Raw genomic sequence first — 19121 nt, forward strand, 5'->3', positions numbered from 1 at the left:
CCTTGAGGGCGTCTGCTTAATGACTTTCTGTCTGTGTATGGCTCTGGATAGACCCTGGCTGTTGTGTGGCTCTCTGCATCTGTAGGATGCTTTAGGGGTGAATCCCTTACACTTTGAGGTAGAGTTTAATTTTTCAGTATAGTTTTTCAGGAAGACAAAGCCAACCCGTTGGGAGGGAGAGCTAATTGCTCAGCACCTTTAAGCCTTTCAGCTGATAATATTTCTTGTCAGTTGGTTTGTAGAGGGTACTTGATCTTGCAGGCATATGGCCTAAGGAGTAGAAGATTTTTATCGTATGTAGATGACCAGCAATGCACTCTGAAGAGCTGCTTTGAATATTCAATGAGAACATTAATTCCTCTTAAAATAGATTGGCATCTAATGAGTATCATCAAAATATTTTTGGTTTTCCTTTGAGTAAGAGAGCTTGGTGAAAAAGAATTTTATTTTCATAATACCACAAGGGTTAGAGGAGAGCTTTGTCTTGACACAATAGAATCATTTCATTAAAAGAAGTTGACAAGAAAAATAAACAGACAAGTATCTTTTAAAAGAAAGCTGAATTTGGTTTTAATGTGTGTTTTGAGCAAAGGTCACAATCTAATCTGCTGAAGGAAAAAGCAGATTGAGTAAGTATATTTCAGAGGTAAGGGATGCTTTGAGCCCAAAACAAGTATCTGTACACACTAGTTCTCTTCCAGTCTTGCTCTACAAAGTTACCACCTGCATTTGTGCCTTCCATCTTAGACTGGAAGTCTGGAAACATGTTTGTGGCATAAATTAAGAACTCTTTACCTGTTTCCAGTCCTGAAAGGGAACTTAAAACAAAAAACCAAACAAAAACATAAGCAGACCTGTCTCGATTCATTACTTAAAAAATTGTAGTTTGTAATTAAGCAGCAGACATTTTCAGGCAGCTGCCAAGCAATGTGAACAGTTTCTCATAGCTTTGCATGCTTGGGTCAGAGAAGAGAATAAGGTCCTTCAAATCATGACCTGTCCTGCAGGGCAGCCTTTTCAGGAGGAGACTAAATTGGGAGCTGGTGACAGCCTGGCTTCCTGCAGGAGCAGACAAAGAAGTGCTGTGGTTGTAGGTGAGGCAGAGCAATAAATTCACCTAAGAGCATCCAAGATGTTGTAGGGTGAAGGCAAAGAACACTGAGGGGACAGTGAGAACCTAGATATTTCCACAGAAGCCTACTTGTTTTTGTGCCCTTGAGATCTGCACAGATCTGGGACAGAAAGCCAGGGTCTGTGGGCCAACTTCCAGAGACATTTAGGAAGGGCTTGCAGTGTCCTTCCCTGAAACAAGTTTTTCAGCAAGGTGATTTTTGCAAGCTTGCTGTTCACTGATGTAACACGGCACAAGGATCTAATGCTAAGGGTAAAAGTGCTTGCTACTTCAAAATTACATTTAATAAAACATTAAGCAGAGTTACAGTAGTGACAGGAAACAATAAAATGAAGTTCAGATGAGGCTGGAGCATAACCTGTTCTCCCAGCAGCAGGGCATGTTCAGGGAATGTAGCAGAGGCCTCAATGTAGATTTTCCTGGTAGTTCTTCTTTCCCAGTGGACTGATTTATTTTTTTAACAAAGGTTTCAGGTGAGCTTTGTTGAGTCATCATGCCTGTGACTTGTTCTACATGCTGTTGTAACCTAGAATATTCTTTTACCTTGGGACCAATCCTTGTTCAGGCCAAGCTGGTCTGAGGATGAGCAGTGTTAAACCAAGAAATTTCTGAGGAATAGCTTTCCCTTCTGCCCTCCCCTCTACTGCTAGAAGAGGGTTGCATTTTCTTCAGCTTAAAGTACTTTTTTTTGCCCTTCATGGAATTACTGAGCAATACTTTGTCCTGTTTGTTACTGAGCAGGTAGAATTCCTTGAGGTAAAATACAGTAACTGCTAGCAGCATTTTCTGCTACAGCCAGGTACACTTTGGTGGGGGAAAAAAAGAAGTTAATAACAAGTTGTGGGTTTGTAAGATGTACCTGACATCTTTAGGTTAAACTGTGTCTTCTTAAGGAAACACCAGGATAGTTCTGTTTCCAGAGGACAGTATGCATCATTTAACATGATCAGCAAATGCTTTGACTTGCACTGTACACACACAAGCAGAATCTAATGTTAAAACTCAGCCAAGCTTTTAATAAAATGTACTCCGTGCAGTGAAATTCAGCTCATCTGCATATACAGTGTCTGCATGCTAAAAAATTGTTTGGGGCAATCTATAAATGTGCTGCACATTTAACAGAATTTTTGCAGATATCACCAAATCTCATTTTGTTTTCAGAACAACTGCCATAATTTTCCATCATGTCAAATTTAATAAATATAGATGCTTTTATGCCTTTAGCATTTATTTACTGTGAACTGTTAAAAAACCCTGTAAATGTTCCTCCTGTATTTACTATAAAACTTAAAAAGGCATATTAAATTTGGAAGATGGTGGCAACTTCAGTTGGCATCTGCCCAGAAAACCTTTGGCCCCTCAAAATATGCACTGTACCTATTGCTTTCATGATAGCAAAATCTTCCATTTGTGTATGTTCCTAATTTAAGGAAAACATTGGAAGAAGTACTTGCTGTTCTTGAACATGGTCTAAAGAGGAGTTTATTTTTTTTATTTTAAGAAAGGTTGAGAGAAGTCCGTATTTCCTGGATTAAGAAGGAATAGAAAAGGCTCTCTGTAAATATATGGCATTACAACATGCTCTTCACTAATTAACCAGGTGGAAGTCATGGGAAGGGAATGAAAGAGCACATGGATTTTTCTTAGAGAAAAATATTTGATCTAAACCTGATTGAAGTACCACCTCAGAGGAGACATTAGTAGCAGTTAAGAATTTATAGCTTTATCAGTCATTCTGCCTTTCTCAAGCCCACGAGGGTTAGGTTTGGAATTCTTAAATTGATTGAACAGTTTATTTTGTACTAGATGTTATTCTTACCAGCTTTGAGAAACAGCTTTATTTTAGATTTCTGCAGCAAAGGAGAAAACTAAAGTGGGAGCCTCAGTTAAAACCTGGGGTGCTGAATTTCAGCATGCAGCAGCAAATTTTTCCTGCCAAGCTGTAATCTCTTGATAATAGAAACCCTGACGCATAACCTTAACTACAGCTTTGCCAATGGCATTATCATCACGTTGATAAACATGCCATCTGAGCTCTGTTAGTCACAACATAATGGCTTTGTGTATCTTGTCATGATATTTGTTTCTTGGGATAAAATAGGGGCCCTGCAAGTAACACGCATGCAAACATTAACATGCTTGTGCCTTGTTCTTGCTTGGTTATTTATGGCTCCCTGTTTACCCATTGTAGCAGGATAGTGCAGAATCTAATACATTTCATTGGGGAAGCTCAAATTATAAAATGGTATGAGGAGATCGTGTGATGTGGCTGGTCGATAGCCATGGTAACCACTCTGTAAAACATAGCTGGGTTGGCTGTCAGCACTGACTGACCTTGCAAGCCATGGGATTTCCTAATGCTACTTCACAGTAATCATTATCCACAGCATTTTCCTGAAATTGTGTTATGGTTTGTCTTAGGTGATCAGTAAAAACAGTAATGCTGACAGAATTCTCTCACAAAGAATGTTTTAAACATAAACAGTAAAATTTAAAATTTATCTTAATTTTTTTAAAGTACAGAACTTGAGTTTTTAAACCCCTGGGCTCTTCCAGAGCTGCTTACGCTTTTTGTCAAAACTTTTTTCTCATCCACAAGGTTTAAGCCTCATTGATCTACCAGCCCTGTATTGTAAGACCATTTTAATTCAGGAGCTGTCATTTTCAGATGCCTTCTGTGAGTAGTGCAACATCTCCTGCACCATTAAAATGCAGACATAAAATTTGCTGCATGTCACCTATGCAGAGGAGAGTAAATTTAAACTTTGTTATGCAGTCTGTTTTATGAGACACTGGAGAGCAACAGGTCACTTCTGATTTGGTGTGCAACTATTTAGTTCTTTTATTTTAAAACATTTAGTGGTCTATTGTGCTTGACTTAGAGGAAAGAAATAGCAGTTCTTGCTGCAGGCTAAGGGAGAACTTCATATTATGCCTGAATTAGTGGAAGGCTAGAATAGGAAGAAAAAAAAAAAAATGTTTTCAAAATTATCTTAGTAATTTTGTTAAGCTTTTGATTTTCTGTCTTAAGTTTCTGAAGCTAATTTTTGTGGGCTTTGTTGATTTTTGTGTATTAAGAAGTGTCTCTCTCTTACCATCCAGCAGAGGCACACAGCTGTTTTACAGTCGTGTACCTTGCACTGCCCCAGTGCCCAAGTGATAATGTTGTGCGACACTGATAATTGGCCAAAATCTCAGAGTGCCAGAAGGATTGATGTCACTCGTGGATGGAAATTAAGAACAGCATTTCAGGCTGCCTCTGGTTCTGTTATTCAGCTGGGCTATGTGCTAAGCTTACATTCCCAGTAGGGATTTTTGACATTTCATGAGTTCAAAGAAAAATAGTTTGTTATAGGCTCTTTTAATACAGAGTTGAGTCACAACACAAAGCACATGTAAAATAGTTTGGATAAAAGGAATCTTAAATGAAATGGTCCCCTGAGAATTCAGATCATGAGTCTTTGGCAAAATGAGGAATAGGGAATCTGGTCTCCTGCATTTGTTGCTGCTGCCAAAGTTTCTTATCCGGAAGAGCAGGGAACAGAAGCAGTGTGGGCATGGCATGGCATGGCATGGCATGGCATGGTGTGACTGGCACCCCCCTTGGTGTCATTCCCATGGTAAAAAGTGAGGAGTGTGCTTGTGCATCAGTGACCAGTTGCATATTGCAGTCTGCACTCTAGGTATCTTGTTCTGTAGATATTTGTGTGGCTTCTGCCTGTGAAATGGGGGACTGGAACCTTGCAATCAGTGAAAGTAGCCTTGTTGAGGAACCCAGGCAGCCTTTTACTGACCTCCCCTGCTCCTGAGTGCTCTGTTTGCTGGTTTAAAAGGAGCAGGTGGGTCTGAGCAAATCATGCATACTGGAAGAGGGACTATAATCTCAAAAGCACATACAACTGGTGGTTAATTCTTGTCTCTGTGCCCCAAGGCGTGTTCTTGGCGAACTCGAGCAGTCTTGCTGGTTTTGAGGGTCAGGGTTAGGTAAGGATAGATCCCTGTGGGAGTATTTCTGCAAAATAAGATGCATGAGGTTCCAAAGAGATTGCTCACTCATTCAGCATTGTGGTAGGAGCTTAGGAGTTGTGCAGAGCTCTATTTTGGTAGCAAATTATCCTTTCTGGGGTTCCTTATCCATGTCACAATATGGAAGCATCTAATCACCTTTCCATCTCCTTCGAGAAGATGTGGTCCAAAATGCATTAAGCCAGCTTGAGGTATTAATTCTTACTAGGGACATACTAATTCTCCTCTCCCTCATCTTCATCTTTCTCCATTATCCTTCAAAATTTTATTTTTTTTTCAGGCAGAATGTGCTGTTTGCTATGTTACTTATAGGGAAGGAAAAAGTCCTCAGGAGTGCCCCTTCCAAAAAAAAACCCTTGGACTCCTTGTAGTTTTTCTGAGGGCTGGATGTGCAACGTTGGGGTTGTAGGCGAGACGGTCCCGGGGCTGCGATGGATTTACCGAATGAGGGTGCTGGCCCCGGAAAGGGAGGAGGGCAGTGAGCGATGCTCACAGCTGGAGCCTCGGGACTTAGTTGAAGCTGGGGTGGGGGAGAAGACACTGCAGAGGGGAAACCCGAGCGCAAGGGGCAGCTGCCGGGGTCGGAGAGCGAAGCGGGGCAGCGGAGGGTGCGGCGGATGAGCTCCAGCAGCCGCCGGGGGAGGAAGGCAGAGCCCGCCGGGGTCCTGAATCCCGCGGCTGATTCCGCGGGGCTTTCCCGGTGTCGGGGAGGAGGGGGCCAGGGGGTTAGGTTAGGTTAGCTTGGGTTAGGTTAAGGGGGGTTTGGGGGAAGCCGGTGATCCAGGCCGCCTTTTGCGGCGCTCCCCGCGGGTTCCGCGCCGCCCAGCCCCGCCGCCATCACATGCTGGGCGGCCGCGGCCGCCGCCTCCCTCCCGCCCGCCCGGCCCGGCCCTCCGCGCCGATCGCCTCCCCTCGCCTCGGCTCCTCCGCAGCCCCCGCCGCCGCCATCGCCGCGGGGCCGCCCCACCGTGCTCCAACCTGCGCCGGCCCCGCTGCAGGGAGAGAGGAGGAGGAGGAAGAAGAAGTGTCTCGGCGTGCCAGCCGGAGCGGCGGCCCCGCTTTCGGCTGGCCCGGGGCTCGGTCGGGAAGGAGGAGAGCGCTTGGGATTCCTCCGAAAATCGGGAAGGGAGAACCTGGAGGGCTGGCGTCGGGAAGGGCTCTTTAACCCCTGCAGCACCTGGGCTGGAGAAGCACTTTCCTCCCCTGAAAATCAGCGTTGCGTATTTTCCCTTCGCCTCCTGCTTCTTAGTTAAAAAAATAGACTTGGGAAGAGCGGCGCAGCAGGAGACTTCGGTCGTTTTGGGAAAGAACTGACTGTGGTACTGACTTTTTTTTTTTTTTCTTTGAAGCTTTTCTTTAAAGCTTCCAAGTTTGACATAGAAAGGAATGTGGTTTGAGTTTTTCGGTGTCTTTTCAAAGCCGTTTTTCCCTTGTCTGGTTTCTGTTGCTTTGTAGGTGTACGGTGCTTCTGTCGTCAGTCCCTAAGCTAAGAATGCTGTTTGGCTGTTGTGCTGATTAACAAGATTTCATTTTTTATTTTCTGTTTCCTCCTCCTGACATGCTGTTTTTATCTTTCATCACAGAAACGTTTTATTAAGGGGCTGAGGCAGTACGGCAAGAACTTCTTCAGGATCCGAAAGGAGTTGCTTCCGAATAAGGAGACTGTAAGTACATTTGGACTTTATGTAATTTGCTTTTTTCTCTTGCTGCTTCAGGATTTCATCTTACAAAACTATTTCCTTTTCATCCCGAACTGAATCTTCTTCAGATAAATGGAAGATAAATCCACATCCAGAAAAGGGAGCTGTAATTTTTAGTGCAATTTTTTAGGTCTTAGTGTGTGAAAGATGTTACATAAAATAGTCGTCATTGCTGGACTGAGGCACGAAGGTTGGGTGAAGTGTATTTATGGAGACAAATCTAATTTTAAATTTTGACATTATGATGGGATAATACGTTTATGTCACCCAGCTGGGCTCAAATGACAGTGAGTAATTAAAGAAAGGCTAAAACAAAACAAAATCTAATTGAATCTGGAAGACAGAGGTATGTGCCTGCTCCTGAGACCTGCAGAATTCAGTTGTTGTATTTTAACTCTTCACCTGCCTCAGACGTGTGGCCAGCAAGTGTGTGCGTTCAGTTCCTGAATTGATCTGTGGCTAATTAGTCCCCTGAACTTCGTAAACCTTATATAACTGTCATTCTGCTGAAAACCTTGGCAAGTGCTTTAGGGGGAAGATGGACAGGGAGGAGTGGTTGACTTCTTCAAAGGAAAGAGGGTTTGAGAAGCCTTGGGAATCTAGTTACTCTTCCATTAGTCCTAATTGCCAAGCTTCTCTAGAAGCTTCGGTTTCTGTTCTGCAGGTGTCATTTAACTGCTGGGAGGGTGGCTTTGGAAAGCGGTTTTCATATTTGTTCTGAATTTAGGAGGGAGATAACTCAGTGGTAATGGAGTGAGACTATTTTCTAGCAGTGTTTTGGTGATTCGTAAAATATTTACTTAAAGCCGAACCGGTTGTTTAGACTTCTGTGAGTGTGGAATTTGGGTGGTCGGGGAGGGGAACATGACTACGAAAATATTTTTAAAACCTATCACTTCCATTCTCTTCTGAGATGTTCTTGTGAGATGGAGGCTGTGATATCACAGTCTTTTAGTTGGTAAATAGTAGCACCACATAAGTCAAATAGAAAGGGGAGGGTGAAATGGTTTGTGGAGTGCCTTGGTATTTATGCTTACTGATTCTTTTGAGAGTGATGGAAAAACTCCATTATCCATCAAGGGTAGGTAGGTTTTGCTTTAGTATTCTGTTGGATTTTGAGGCCTGAAGGCCCAGTGTTGGAAAGATGACAGCTTAGAAGGAATGCTGTAATAGCATGCTTAGCAACATCTCACAAATTCAGCATGCAGGCAGCTTAAGCAGTTCTTTCCACTTTTCTTTTGAATATCTCCTAGCAGTGTATTTAGAGCAAATTGGTGTTTACTTTAGAAATGAATTCTGCTGATGCTGAAGTTACTGCGAGGCAGAAGTACTCTTACAAAGTTTGAATTGCAGGAGCTATGAAATACAGCTATGAAATACATTTTCAAATGCAAAATTTTTCTTTGTGATACAGAAAAACAGTGTACATGAGAGGGGAAAAGAAAAACTGAAGAACTGAGAGTTGGGGCAGGTGTCTGACCCTGTTTGTGCTGCTTGACCTTCTGCATTTAAGCCTGGGTATCAGCCCTAAGGCTTTTCATAAAAGTTTTGCAAGTGCTGTGAAACTTTATATGAACTATCATTTTTCAAGTGTTGTGTTTTTGTTTCATTATGTCTGAATTTTTAGTATAGGGAAGACTAAATACTAAGTTTGAGCAACTGGACTGCAGTGTGTTGATGGTTCTGAGCAGGATTTTTAGCTACTACTGGTAACTGATCCAAAAATAACCTTTGACCTACAACGGATGGTTTAATCTGTTTCCTATTTTTGCCTCTGTGTCTCACTTCTGCTTTCTTTCAATTCCCAGTCTTTTTCAGCCAAAATTTATAGTTTTGCTTTAGTGAGACATGTAGGATAAAGGCTGCAGTAAATAATACTTGACTGTCCAGTTTTGCTTTTTCTCCTTAAAGTGGGATACTGAATAATGCAAATTACAAGGCTGTGGAATTAATTTTTCTGTATATTTTCATCACCATTTTTCAGCTGTAGTGTGAAGTAACCCTCCAGGAACACTAGAAAAAAAGGCCTTATATTCCTGTTTAGCCACAACATTAAAATGAAGTGAAACTCTGACTGGTTTTATATGGACACAGAAACACTCTGACAACTCCTGTGTTCTGCAGAAGCTATTTGAAAATGAGTCAGGGGCATTTTTGAAGTGACTTGCTCTCAATGGAAAGCAGGCTGTAGGTCAATAACTTCCTGCACATTTCTTATTTATTGGTGTTTACCTTGCTAGTCACTGAGGCCTGTGGGAAGGGGAGCCAGGGTTTTTGCCTCTCTGCAAAACCCATTTTAAAAGTTAAATCTCCTTATTATCCTACTTCTGGTATAATAGATGCCTTTTCTAGACATTTGTATTTATGCTGCTTCCACTGGGGAAGAAGTCGTGGTATTATCTCCGTAAGCCCTGCAGCTGGAACATGGCAATCATGGAAGATAAATAGTACAATAGAAATACAGAATCACTGTAGAGACCAGGCCCACTTCACATTAAATCAATCTGATGCTTCTCTACAGGAAAGCAGGCTGTAGCAGTGAATATGACATTGTATTTCTTTTATAATATTGGAAGGTGTAGAGTGTCCGTGGTGAGAGATGAGAATTAGGCCATCCTGTACTAAGTTTCCAGGAGCGTGTTGAGGAATGTCCTATTTGACTTGTACCTTTGCTTTTTTTGCTTTTTTTTCTCTCCACAGTTAATGTACCAAATCTTTTAAGAAAACCCTGAATCTGTCAGTGTGTGTTCTAATAAGCTTAGCATAGCTTTTCAGCTTTTTTTTTTTAATGGCTTCTTCTAAACAAATATCCAGCAAGAAAAAAAAAAACTCTTAAGAAAGAAAATATTCACTGCCTAGCAAAGCTGTATTTTTGTTTAGGTCTTCACTCTTCGAGTTTATTTCATTTCAAGTTCCCTGTTTATTTCAAAGCTTATGTCAGAGAGAGATTCCCAGTGGGCTTGAGTGTAAATAGCTGTAGCATTCTCTTCAAGCTTGTGTAAGCAAGAGACAGAGGAACCGAAACCAGCTCTTATCTGAGCATGCCCTCTGCTGAAATCAGAATGCTGACAGGGACCAGGGATAGCCAGCAGTCTTAATGCTGGATCAGCAAGTGTTAATCTTGGAGGAAAAATGCTTCATAGAAATCCTACCACAGAAACCCAGCCTGGTTTGGGTTGGTAAGGACCTTGAAGGTCATTTATTCCCACCTCCCAGTAGGCCAAGTTGCTCAAAGTCCCATCCAACCTGGCCTTGAACTCTGCCAGGGATGGAGTAAAACTTCTGGAATGTCCTTGGACTTTTGTTGACCTGTCTTTATCTTCTCTGTTCCCATGTGTCTTTCTTCCTTTCCCCTTCCTCCTGGATAGTTTCCTCACAGGCAGTTATAGCTGTAGGTAAATGGCACTGTTGGTGAAATATCCTGCTCTCATCTATTCATGTTTAGCAGCATGTTTGTTCTTTCTGCATTGTGGTGACACACAGGTCTTACAGGATTTGTCAGAGCTAGCAACAAGTTTTATTTAAGAATCTGATTTGGTTAAATATGGGGTTTGTGTTTTGTTTGGGTTTTTCCTTCTGTTTATGGGTTAATTTGCTAAACCTATGTGGCAGTATGGGATTTTCATAGTGTTTAAAACTCTCCTGCTCTAAATTCTTTAGGTGATTACACTGAGCTCCTTGAATGTGAGAGTTTCAGAAGCCCCAGCATTGTGATAGGCCCAAGAGAAGTGTGCTTAAAGTCCTGCAAGGTCGGGGATTGGCTTCTTGTCTTCTTGTCAATAACTTAACTCCACGTTAGCTACAGGCAGAAGTTAAATAGCAGCATGGAGTGAACGTGAGCTTGTGCAGTGATGCCCAGTGAGAGGAGGAGGAAGAGGAGGCCAAGTCATGGTGTCAGCTTGCTCAGCTGTGGAGCTGGATCCGGTTCCACTCAATGTATCCCTGTGCTGGTCACTCACCAACACTTCTCTGAGCTGCAGCCAGGGTGCAGGTGTAGTTTGCCTGAGCTGAGAAGGCCCTGGTTGCAGAAGAAACAGGTTTGTTTAACTCTGCAGCCTGCTTTATGGCAGATGTGTTGCCTGAGCAGCCAAACTCAAACATCTCCTGCTGGTTCATTGGCCACAAGAACCGGAGGGGGATGAGTACAATTTAAAGCCACGTAAGCTGCCAGAGGGGCAGAATAGTATCATGTTCTGTGATTGGATAGCCGTGGCATATCCTGCAATTGAACTGAGGTTTTGGAAATGTTGTCTTTCATGGGAATAAGCCCAAGTACTTTTGACCTCTTCTGAAGCCTGGGGATGGTGCCTCACTGAGTGCTTCCAGGTTCTCTGCTGACTCCTACAACGTTCTTCAGGGAAGGTTTGTGCTCCAGTGATGGTCCTCATGGTCTAATTGTCTGCTGGCCTTTTTTTTTTTCTGGCAGGCTGACACTCCTTGGTGTGTCTTCTAGAGCTGCTTGCATAGTGAGAAGTCTAAAAAGAGGGCAGTGAGGAAGCATGGAGACTTTGGCTTAATTTAGTTTTGGATTTCCCTGTTGAGCACGTAGGTATCTTTGGTGTGTGTGATTTTGGGTTTGGTTGCTTAGCTAGAGACAACAGTGCAACCAGAATGCCTTGCCTCTCGGTGGATGCTTCTGTATTTAGCTTTAAAACACAGTGTAAATAGAAGTAATGAATAGAAACTGTTTTCCTTAGCTCAAAATTCCTGCAACATGCTGTATTCATGCACTTAACTGTGTATGTGTTACATTATTCTTTAGGGAAAATATTCTGATAGCAAAGTCCTCCTTTCCAAATGAAATGCTTTTGGGATTTATCTGAGACTAAATAAGCTGTGCTCTGTTAATGTTAGGAGACAAAAGGAGTGCAATGTGAGCTTCCAGCATAAACTTCTGTTTCATTTTAGATTGGGGTTTAGATAAACAGTTTTATTCTTGCCTCATTAATGCTTAATCTTTTGTTACATAATATACAATATTGGCTTCCTAAGTAGCTCTTAACTGCAGTGCAAACCTGTAGTAGATGAAAGGTCACTGCAGTTACCATATGTGCAGGCTGGCAAGGTGCTTGTCCTCTCCGAGGACAAACTAAATACTGTTCATGTCAACAAACAACAGCCTTAGTAATATTTGTGCAAAATTCTCCTGAGCATATGAAAGGTAAAGATTGTCCCTCGACACAATTGTTCAAATAGGAGTTTTCCTTTGATCAAAAGAGGGGGATAATTAGGTGGGTATATTTTGGTCTGTTGGTATAAAGTCATTAGTTAGCCTTACGTTGTTCTTCTTAACATTTGCATTTAGAGGAATAACTTCTTTGTACCAATAGTTTGTCTGTGGCATGGGCCCTATTATCACTGTTCCTCTTTCCCAGAGGAGAGGTATTTTGTTTGATGGTGTATTCCCCTAATAATCAGATATTAATACACTACATAGTCAAGACATGCTATTTCCTGACTTGCCTTTGCTGCAAGAGTGTTGAGAAAGGAACAAGCTATGTAAGCCTTTTCTGTTTGAAAGCTGAACCTTTTCCCTTAATAACTTGTTCTAGCCTAGATGCAGTGAGAGCTGAAATTTTCCATTAGCTTGAAGCAAGTGCCAACATAAGCAGCCACTGCTTCTTTTCATTTCATCTCTGCTCGCTGCTGCAGTGCTTCCATGGCAGGGATGGTACAGTTGGAGGGTTTTGTTCTTGTTGGAATGAGGACGATAGGCTTCACATTTGAAAAACTGATAGCCTAAGATTTTTCTTTAGCCACAGCAGATCCTCTGCTGGGCTTCAGTTCACGTCAAAAAATAGGCAGAGGCATCAGTTTGCTGCTTTTCCTGTGTAAGCGAAACCTTAGATTTATTTGCATAACAAACTCTTCCATAGGGAACACGTGTCTGGGCTTTTTTTTGAGTGCAAGTATTTTAATGGATTGAGGGAGAACAGGAAACTGATATGTTTGGCTTTAAGGTAGAGCTGTGCACTGAGGAGGCAAGACAGTAATTCAGATCACGCTTCTCACTGGGAGCAGAATTAAGTAAGCCAAAGAATTTAATGAAATGCTGAGCTCATAGGAGCTGAGCTCAGATGGAGATATTCCTAAATATAAGTGGCCTTGAGCTGGAAGCTGTTTACAAAGACCAGATCATATGTAAGGGATGTTCTCTATGTGTGTTCACTATGATTTGCCTTGTTTTGGAAAGTTTAACTGTTAAACCTATTGTAAATGTCATCATTTTATTGGATAAAACAACCAGAAGGTTTACAAAGGCCTTTACAGAGGCATCAAGATTTAACTCCAGTGTAAAACACATCATCTTCATCTCTAAAAGTGATTTCAGGTCATTTAGGCAGGTAGAGCTGTATCCTTTATTGGGCAGCCTTGGGCCACAGTTCCAGCTTCATCGTTTGCATACCATGTGTGTTCCTTTTGCTGCAGTTTCCTGAGTTTCTTCTCTTGCCTTAACGTATCCTGAAGGTATATATTGCTAACCTCTTAAATCTGTGCTTTTTCAACTGTCTTTTTACATTGACTGTTCAAGTTTGGGGCCCAGTGCCACTTCTCTGAGTAACAACTGTACTTAATCTTCCAAAACCAAAATACCCATTCACATACCTTCAGGTCAAGTGCCTTGGTTTTATTTTAAGTCTCCTAAGAGAAGAATAGAATTAATTTTCAATTGTGTTATTTTACTTCTGTTTTCTGAAAGTAATTTACAGTGTCATCAGCTCTAAAGCTGGCCTTTTTATTTGAGTTTCTTGCTAAGAAACCTTCATAAGTGGAGAGCATAAAACCAGTGTCCACTGTGCCAGCTGAACTCTAGGATCATGTTTAGCACAGTTAATAATGCAACTCTGCACTCTGGTGGGTTGGGTTTTTTTAATTTTACATTACAAGATTGAAACTCATTGTTATTTTTTTCTCTGAAGGTTTAGAGGTAAAATACTGTGGCAAACAAAAGAGAGCCATTAGGCAATTGCATTGAGTTCTGTCAGGGAGCCAAAGAGGACTATTTCTGCTTTATAGTGAGAGGTATGCAGTGGAAGATCTAAGCCAAGAATATTTGGGAAATGGATACAATATTGCTGGAGACTTCGTCAACAAGAGAGAGAACACAATGCTTCTGTGACTTCGGTAGTTCTGTTACACTGCATATTCCTCACCTTCTGTTTATAATTCACCATCGTGCTTGATTTATTTTCATATTGGGAATTCTCTTTTTTGCATCTATGCTGAAAGGGAATGTGTGACTGATTAAAATATTTTTGTTTGTTGACTGCTATGTGCTTTTTATTCTCTATTTTTCTTTCTCTATGAGACAAGCTATTAGCTGTTATTATTTTGTAGCAGTTGCCAGATTGCATCAAGTACTCAGACATCAATCTTAAGGCCCTATGAATCTCAGGAGCATAAAATAGGTATCTTTGTGAGAATTTGTGCAGTTGATTTTCATGGTTCAGTCTCTTATCCTGGCAAGATTATCTCGTGGATTCTGTGCACCAAACCTTTCATGTTGTTTGTTTCACATTCAGACAGTGACTGCAGTTAAGCTTTAAAACTTTAAGGATGGCTTTCAGAAAAGTCATACAAGCAACAGTGATGTTTGTGGGACATCCTGTCCTAGAACTGTGCTAATGTTACACAGCTGGGCTAACTCCTTGAATAAATGCCAGTATAATCCCACCTGGTGTCTTGATTTTTGAAATGGCTTAAATTACTCTTCACATAATCCTCTCCCTGACCCACAACTGATATCTGAGGATCTCGTGATTTTTAATTGTATAGGAAATGTACAGTATGGCTGAGTATGAAAGAAGTTTTTACAAGTTAAGAGCTGAGCCAGAAGCAAACCCAGTGACTTCCTCTGGGAAACCAAAAACATCTGTGGCAAAGCTGAAGATAAGCCTGGATGTCCTTTGTGATAGTTGTAAAATGGTGGTGTGCAAATCACATCCTACGAGTACTTGATTTCATCTGTCAAAGATCTAAGTGGCTCAGTGGTTTGTTTTATGACAAGTCAAAGACTTCTCTTACAGATGGATTTGAAGATGGTGGAGCCTGTTTGGAAGAGCCCCAACCCATCATGTGCTGCAGGTGGTGTCTGCCTGATGCTGGGCAGTCCCTCTTCCTTATCTGTGCAGTGGGAAAAAGTTCCTGTGAGAAAGGAATTCTTGTTGAAGAGGTGTTTTAGAAAGGGAGGGAGATGTGGAGCCAAGTGGGCTGGTTGGCAAGCAGTGATGGCAGCTGAGGCATTGAAAACCAAACTGCAGTGAAACTCAGGCAGTTTTTGCAGCTAATTCAGCTTCTGTGGTTTATCTTGCTGTTTATGGCCCATATATAATTGGGTTTTTCATTGTGTGTGTGTGTTTGGACCAGATTTTATCCTTTGTTATTACCCACTGGAAGGCAGCTCACTGCTCACAGACACTTTTTGCCAGACTGGTGGCTTGCTTACATCTGAGGAACAAGCATTCTGTCTTGTTATTTGATTTTCTCCTCCTCAGCACTCACTCTGCTTTCTTACCCTTGTCAGGGATAGTGAAGATTAATTACAAATGTGTCATTAAAGGGAAAAAAAACCAACAGAGGAGGCTCAGCTAGATTGTAGCTAACATCACTGAGGATGTTATCTGGATGTCTTTCCAAGTGGTGCCGTTTTATGTGTGTGTATTTACAGCGAGTGATATTACATTTTCAAAAGGTCTTGCAGCAGTTTTCTTCTGAGTGTTCAAGTTCAAGAAGTAAATAAATAGAGACAGCTTTGACCTGGTGAGAGAGTCATGTTAAAGCAGTCAGAGTGATCTGCACAGAGCACTTTGCAGTTCCTTAACACAGACATCCATGAAATCCTTGCTCAGGGGGTGTGTGGGGTTCAGTAGAGCAAGGCATTTGGGGGCAAAAGGCTGGACACCAGGAAAAAGAGAGAAATCATGTATTGGCAGACAGTAAACTAGACTTTTAATGCATCTTGCCTACCACACTGAGCATGAAATTAACTTTCTTCTTACACAACAGATCATTGGCCTTAATCATTGCTTCCTGCCCCAGATGGCACCATAGCAGTGGTACTGACAGTGGGATTTTGGTATGGAATCAGCCCCCAAATCCATGATTCAGACCTAAATATTCTGTATATGCTGCTATAACTGTACTGTGAGAATAAGACAATAACTACTTCAGTAGGCAGATGCACTCATTTTGTCATTTTTCTGTCAAGCCAGCTGTAAAACAGAAGCAGTGCTTGATTACTGATTCTTGGGGTTTTTTTTGTCGTTGCTTTTTGCCAAAGAAAACTCCCAGGAATTACACAGATTGTGGAATAAACTGAAGTATGATAGTATTGAATTTCTTAGAGCATAAAATGCTGCTGTTGACTTACAGGTTATGGGGGTTCTGTTCTGGTTAAACATCCACTGCTTCTGGGACAGCAGCAGGTGAGGGTGGGGAGACCTGTTCAGCTGGTGGGAGGAAGGCTGGAAATCTGAACCAGAGCCCTCGTATCTGTGTTCGATGGGGGATTCCTTTCCCTGACAAGAGGTAGAATGCTTTTTCAGGCATCTTAATGTCTTCTTGTACATGGAAAAGAACTGTAATGAAACGGTGAGCCATGGGATTAGACTCTGGATTTCCCATTCCTACTTGTGAGAAATATCTTTCAAGATTGGGGCCACCAATTGTGCTGTTTGTGCATTTTGCTACAGGTCCTGCCACTGCCTGTGTCCTGGGTAGAACTGCTCTTAAAGCTGTAGCATCACACCTTCTGCAGGAAGGAACCTCAGCACCCTGTTCACTTCTTGCCTTTACTCTAGTGAAGAAGGTACAGGTAGTGCCACATCAAAGATGGAGTAATTCAGGCAGACTCCACAAAAACCTTTTGCTCTTCACATTCCTTATTTTTCATACATCTCAGAATGTTGCCAGGTGGGTTTTCTTCTGATGAGGTATTTCAAGATTAAATTTTAAAATTCTTGAGAGTTGTGAACTTAAAAACTTTCTCCTTTGGGGAGATGAAAGCAAAAGAGATTGTTTCCTAAGTGATTGCTGTGTTTAAGAACTTGGAGTCTTATGAAAGAGACTTGTTGTTTTGTGAGAGTAATGACACAATTGTGAGAGTAATGACACAATAAAAAATGCTGACAGTACTGATGGTTGAGAAATCTGCATTGGCTTTGGTCATCTAGTACAGAAAACTGGCATGAAATATTGCTTCATTTTATGCTACCAAACAGCAGTAAGAAATCTGGCATTTAAAAGGTGCTGATAACTTTTATTGCCATGGTGAAATAGATTGTTCTAGTTGGGTGGAACAGTTGAGTGGATTCCTCTCCTTCCCTCCCCCAGACACATTTCCTGCTCCCTTTTCCCTTCCTCCCAGTGCTTCTGACACAAACTGAATTATTTTGTACAGTGCCTCTAAACCCCAAGGGTTAAAGAAAGAGAGAGCACATTCCAGGTTATAAAACAGCTCTTACCTCCTGCAATTTGAGAAGTCCTCCCCATTTTTTAATTCTGAGCCTGCTTTGTGCCTGGTGCCTCTTGTTGTGTAAAGCACCAGGACATCCCACAGGAACTCTTGATTTATTTTGCTAACTCTGCCCTTCTCTGTGGTTCACAAACCTCTGATGATCTGTGAAGCTCTGAGATTTTGGAGCTGAACAGTAGTAGTTTGAAGAACCTCCTCTACTACATGAAAAGTTAACACTTTCCACATGCTGGGTTTTTGACCTCCTGCAAATACATTTTGTAAAGCTGAGTGTCCTGGGCCGGGGCTTGGCAGTGGGATTGTGAAAGGGGGGGTAGGAAAAAAAAAAAAAAGTAATGAAAACACTGGGCTGTTGGCCAGCAAGGAATATGTGATACACTGAACATGGGGTTTTTGCCCTTTGTTACTGTTAAAGTTTGCTTTGCTTTCTTTTGTTTCCGGTAAGCTTAATTAGGCTTCTTTTTTTTTTTTTTTATCTTTGCCAAAGCTCAAGTGTTTCATTACCTACATTGCAGTGAGAGGGAACTGGAGAAACAAATTGTGCCAACTCCCCAGCAAACAAACAAAAAAAAATATCCACCCACACCCTCCTACCTGCCCCCCCTTTCCAAAAAAACAAAAGAAAAAAGCAAAACCCAAAAAAACCAAACCAAAACTCAAATAAAAACCCTCTAAACTATGAAAATAACAATTTTCTCTCCCTTTCCCTTGTTCCTGCAGTCCTACCACTATTCCTTTCCATCTGTTACTTTCCCTTCCCTGAAGTTTCTTTTAGGCCTTCAGGCTTCAGAGTGAATTCAGACAAATGTGCAATGCCAGCTGCATTTCTTGGATTTCTTTGTTCTGTTCCAGCATAAGGAAAAGAGGGATTCTGCCAATCTAAATGCTTATTTCTAAAGCCCAGAAGACCCATTTGTTGCCTGTCTTCGTAGGAAAGGGTCTCCCAGAAAGAGGCCTCATGTCTTCCTCAGGGATTGTCTGCTTGCTAGTTTGTGTTGTAAGAGTTTTTGTTACCTGAGCCTTGATCTCACCTTTGGTGGCTGAGCTTTGCCAGACTTCTCCTGACTTCTCTGCAGTTTGGGTGTCACATGGATTATGCTTTCTGTGTAGGATTGTTTTCAAGTAAAACAGTTGCAGTATATAATGGCTTAGATTCTGGAAGAACATAATTCAAAGAAATAGGTGATTTTGGTTTGGGTCCTGATTTTGTTCTGCAGAATTTCATACCTTGCAGATTCAGATGTGATTACAGTTTTTTTTGCCATAAATCTTGCATGCTCTGGATGCATGAAGAGCATATGGAAAAATGCAATTTATCCCAATTCTCCCTGTTAAACCAGAGCCAGACTGGATAATAACTCTGTGGGTTGTATAACTGGACTTTAACCTTGTTATGATGAAGTTGCATGGACAAAGGCCTTCCAGCTTCAATGCTGTGTTCAAGTTGTATTGATTTAACAATTCCAGCTCATGTTCTTATTCTGCAGCATTTGATGTGATAACTTGTTGTTGTTGCCTGGCTTTAGAAGAACATTCTTTTGTTGTGAGCATAAGAGCTTCTAAAAAGAACGTGTCTGCTCACTGTGGGCATAAAGCTCTCCTCCCCGTCTTTGCCTTATTTATCAAATATTCTTCTAAGATAAGTAATGTTTTGGTTTCAGAGGAATCTGTGTTCCTTAAACTTGTAAGCCTTTTGAAAATCATTCAGATCATTTTCAGCTGAAGGATGAAAAAGAGGAAGCTGAAGTCTCCTTAGATATGAACAACCAAAGAGTTTTAACCCATAGCT

The 19121-nt window shown here is 41.5% G+C and overlaps 1 protein-coding gene across 6 annotated transcripts in view; it reads left to right on the forward strand.

The window, feature by feature from the left end:
• RERE (arginine-glutamic acid dipeptide repeats) overlaps window positions 1–19121 on the forward strand; it is a 205257-nt gene that overhangs the window by 150463 nt on the left and 35673 nt on the right. For all 6 annotated transcript variants that reach the window (XM_071767166.1, XM_071767168.1, XM_071767170.1 and 3 more), the window contains one exon: window positions 6742–6822. In XM_071767166.1, the coding sequence (XP_071623267.1) occupies window positions 6742–6822 (81 nt within the window). The remainder of the gene's footprint in view (window positions 1–6741; window positions 6823–19121) is intronic.

This window comes from Heliangelus exortis, chromosome 23, assembly GCF_036169615.1.
Source record: "Heliangelus exortis chromosome 23, bHelExo1.hap1, whole genome shotgun sequence".
Taxonomy (NCBI): domain Eukaryota; kingdom Metazoa; phylum Chordata; class Aves; order Apodiformes; family Trochilidae; genus Heliangelus; species Heliangelus exortis.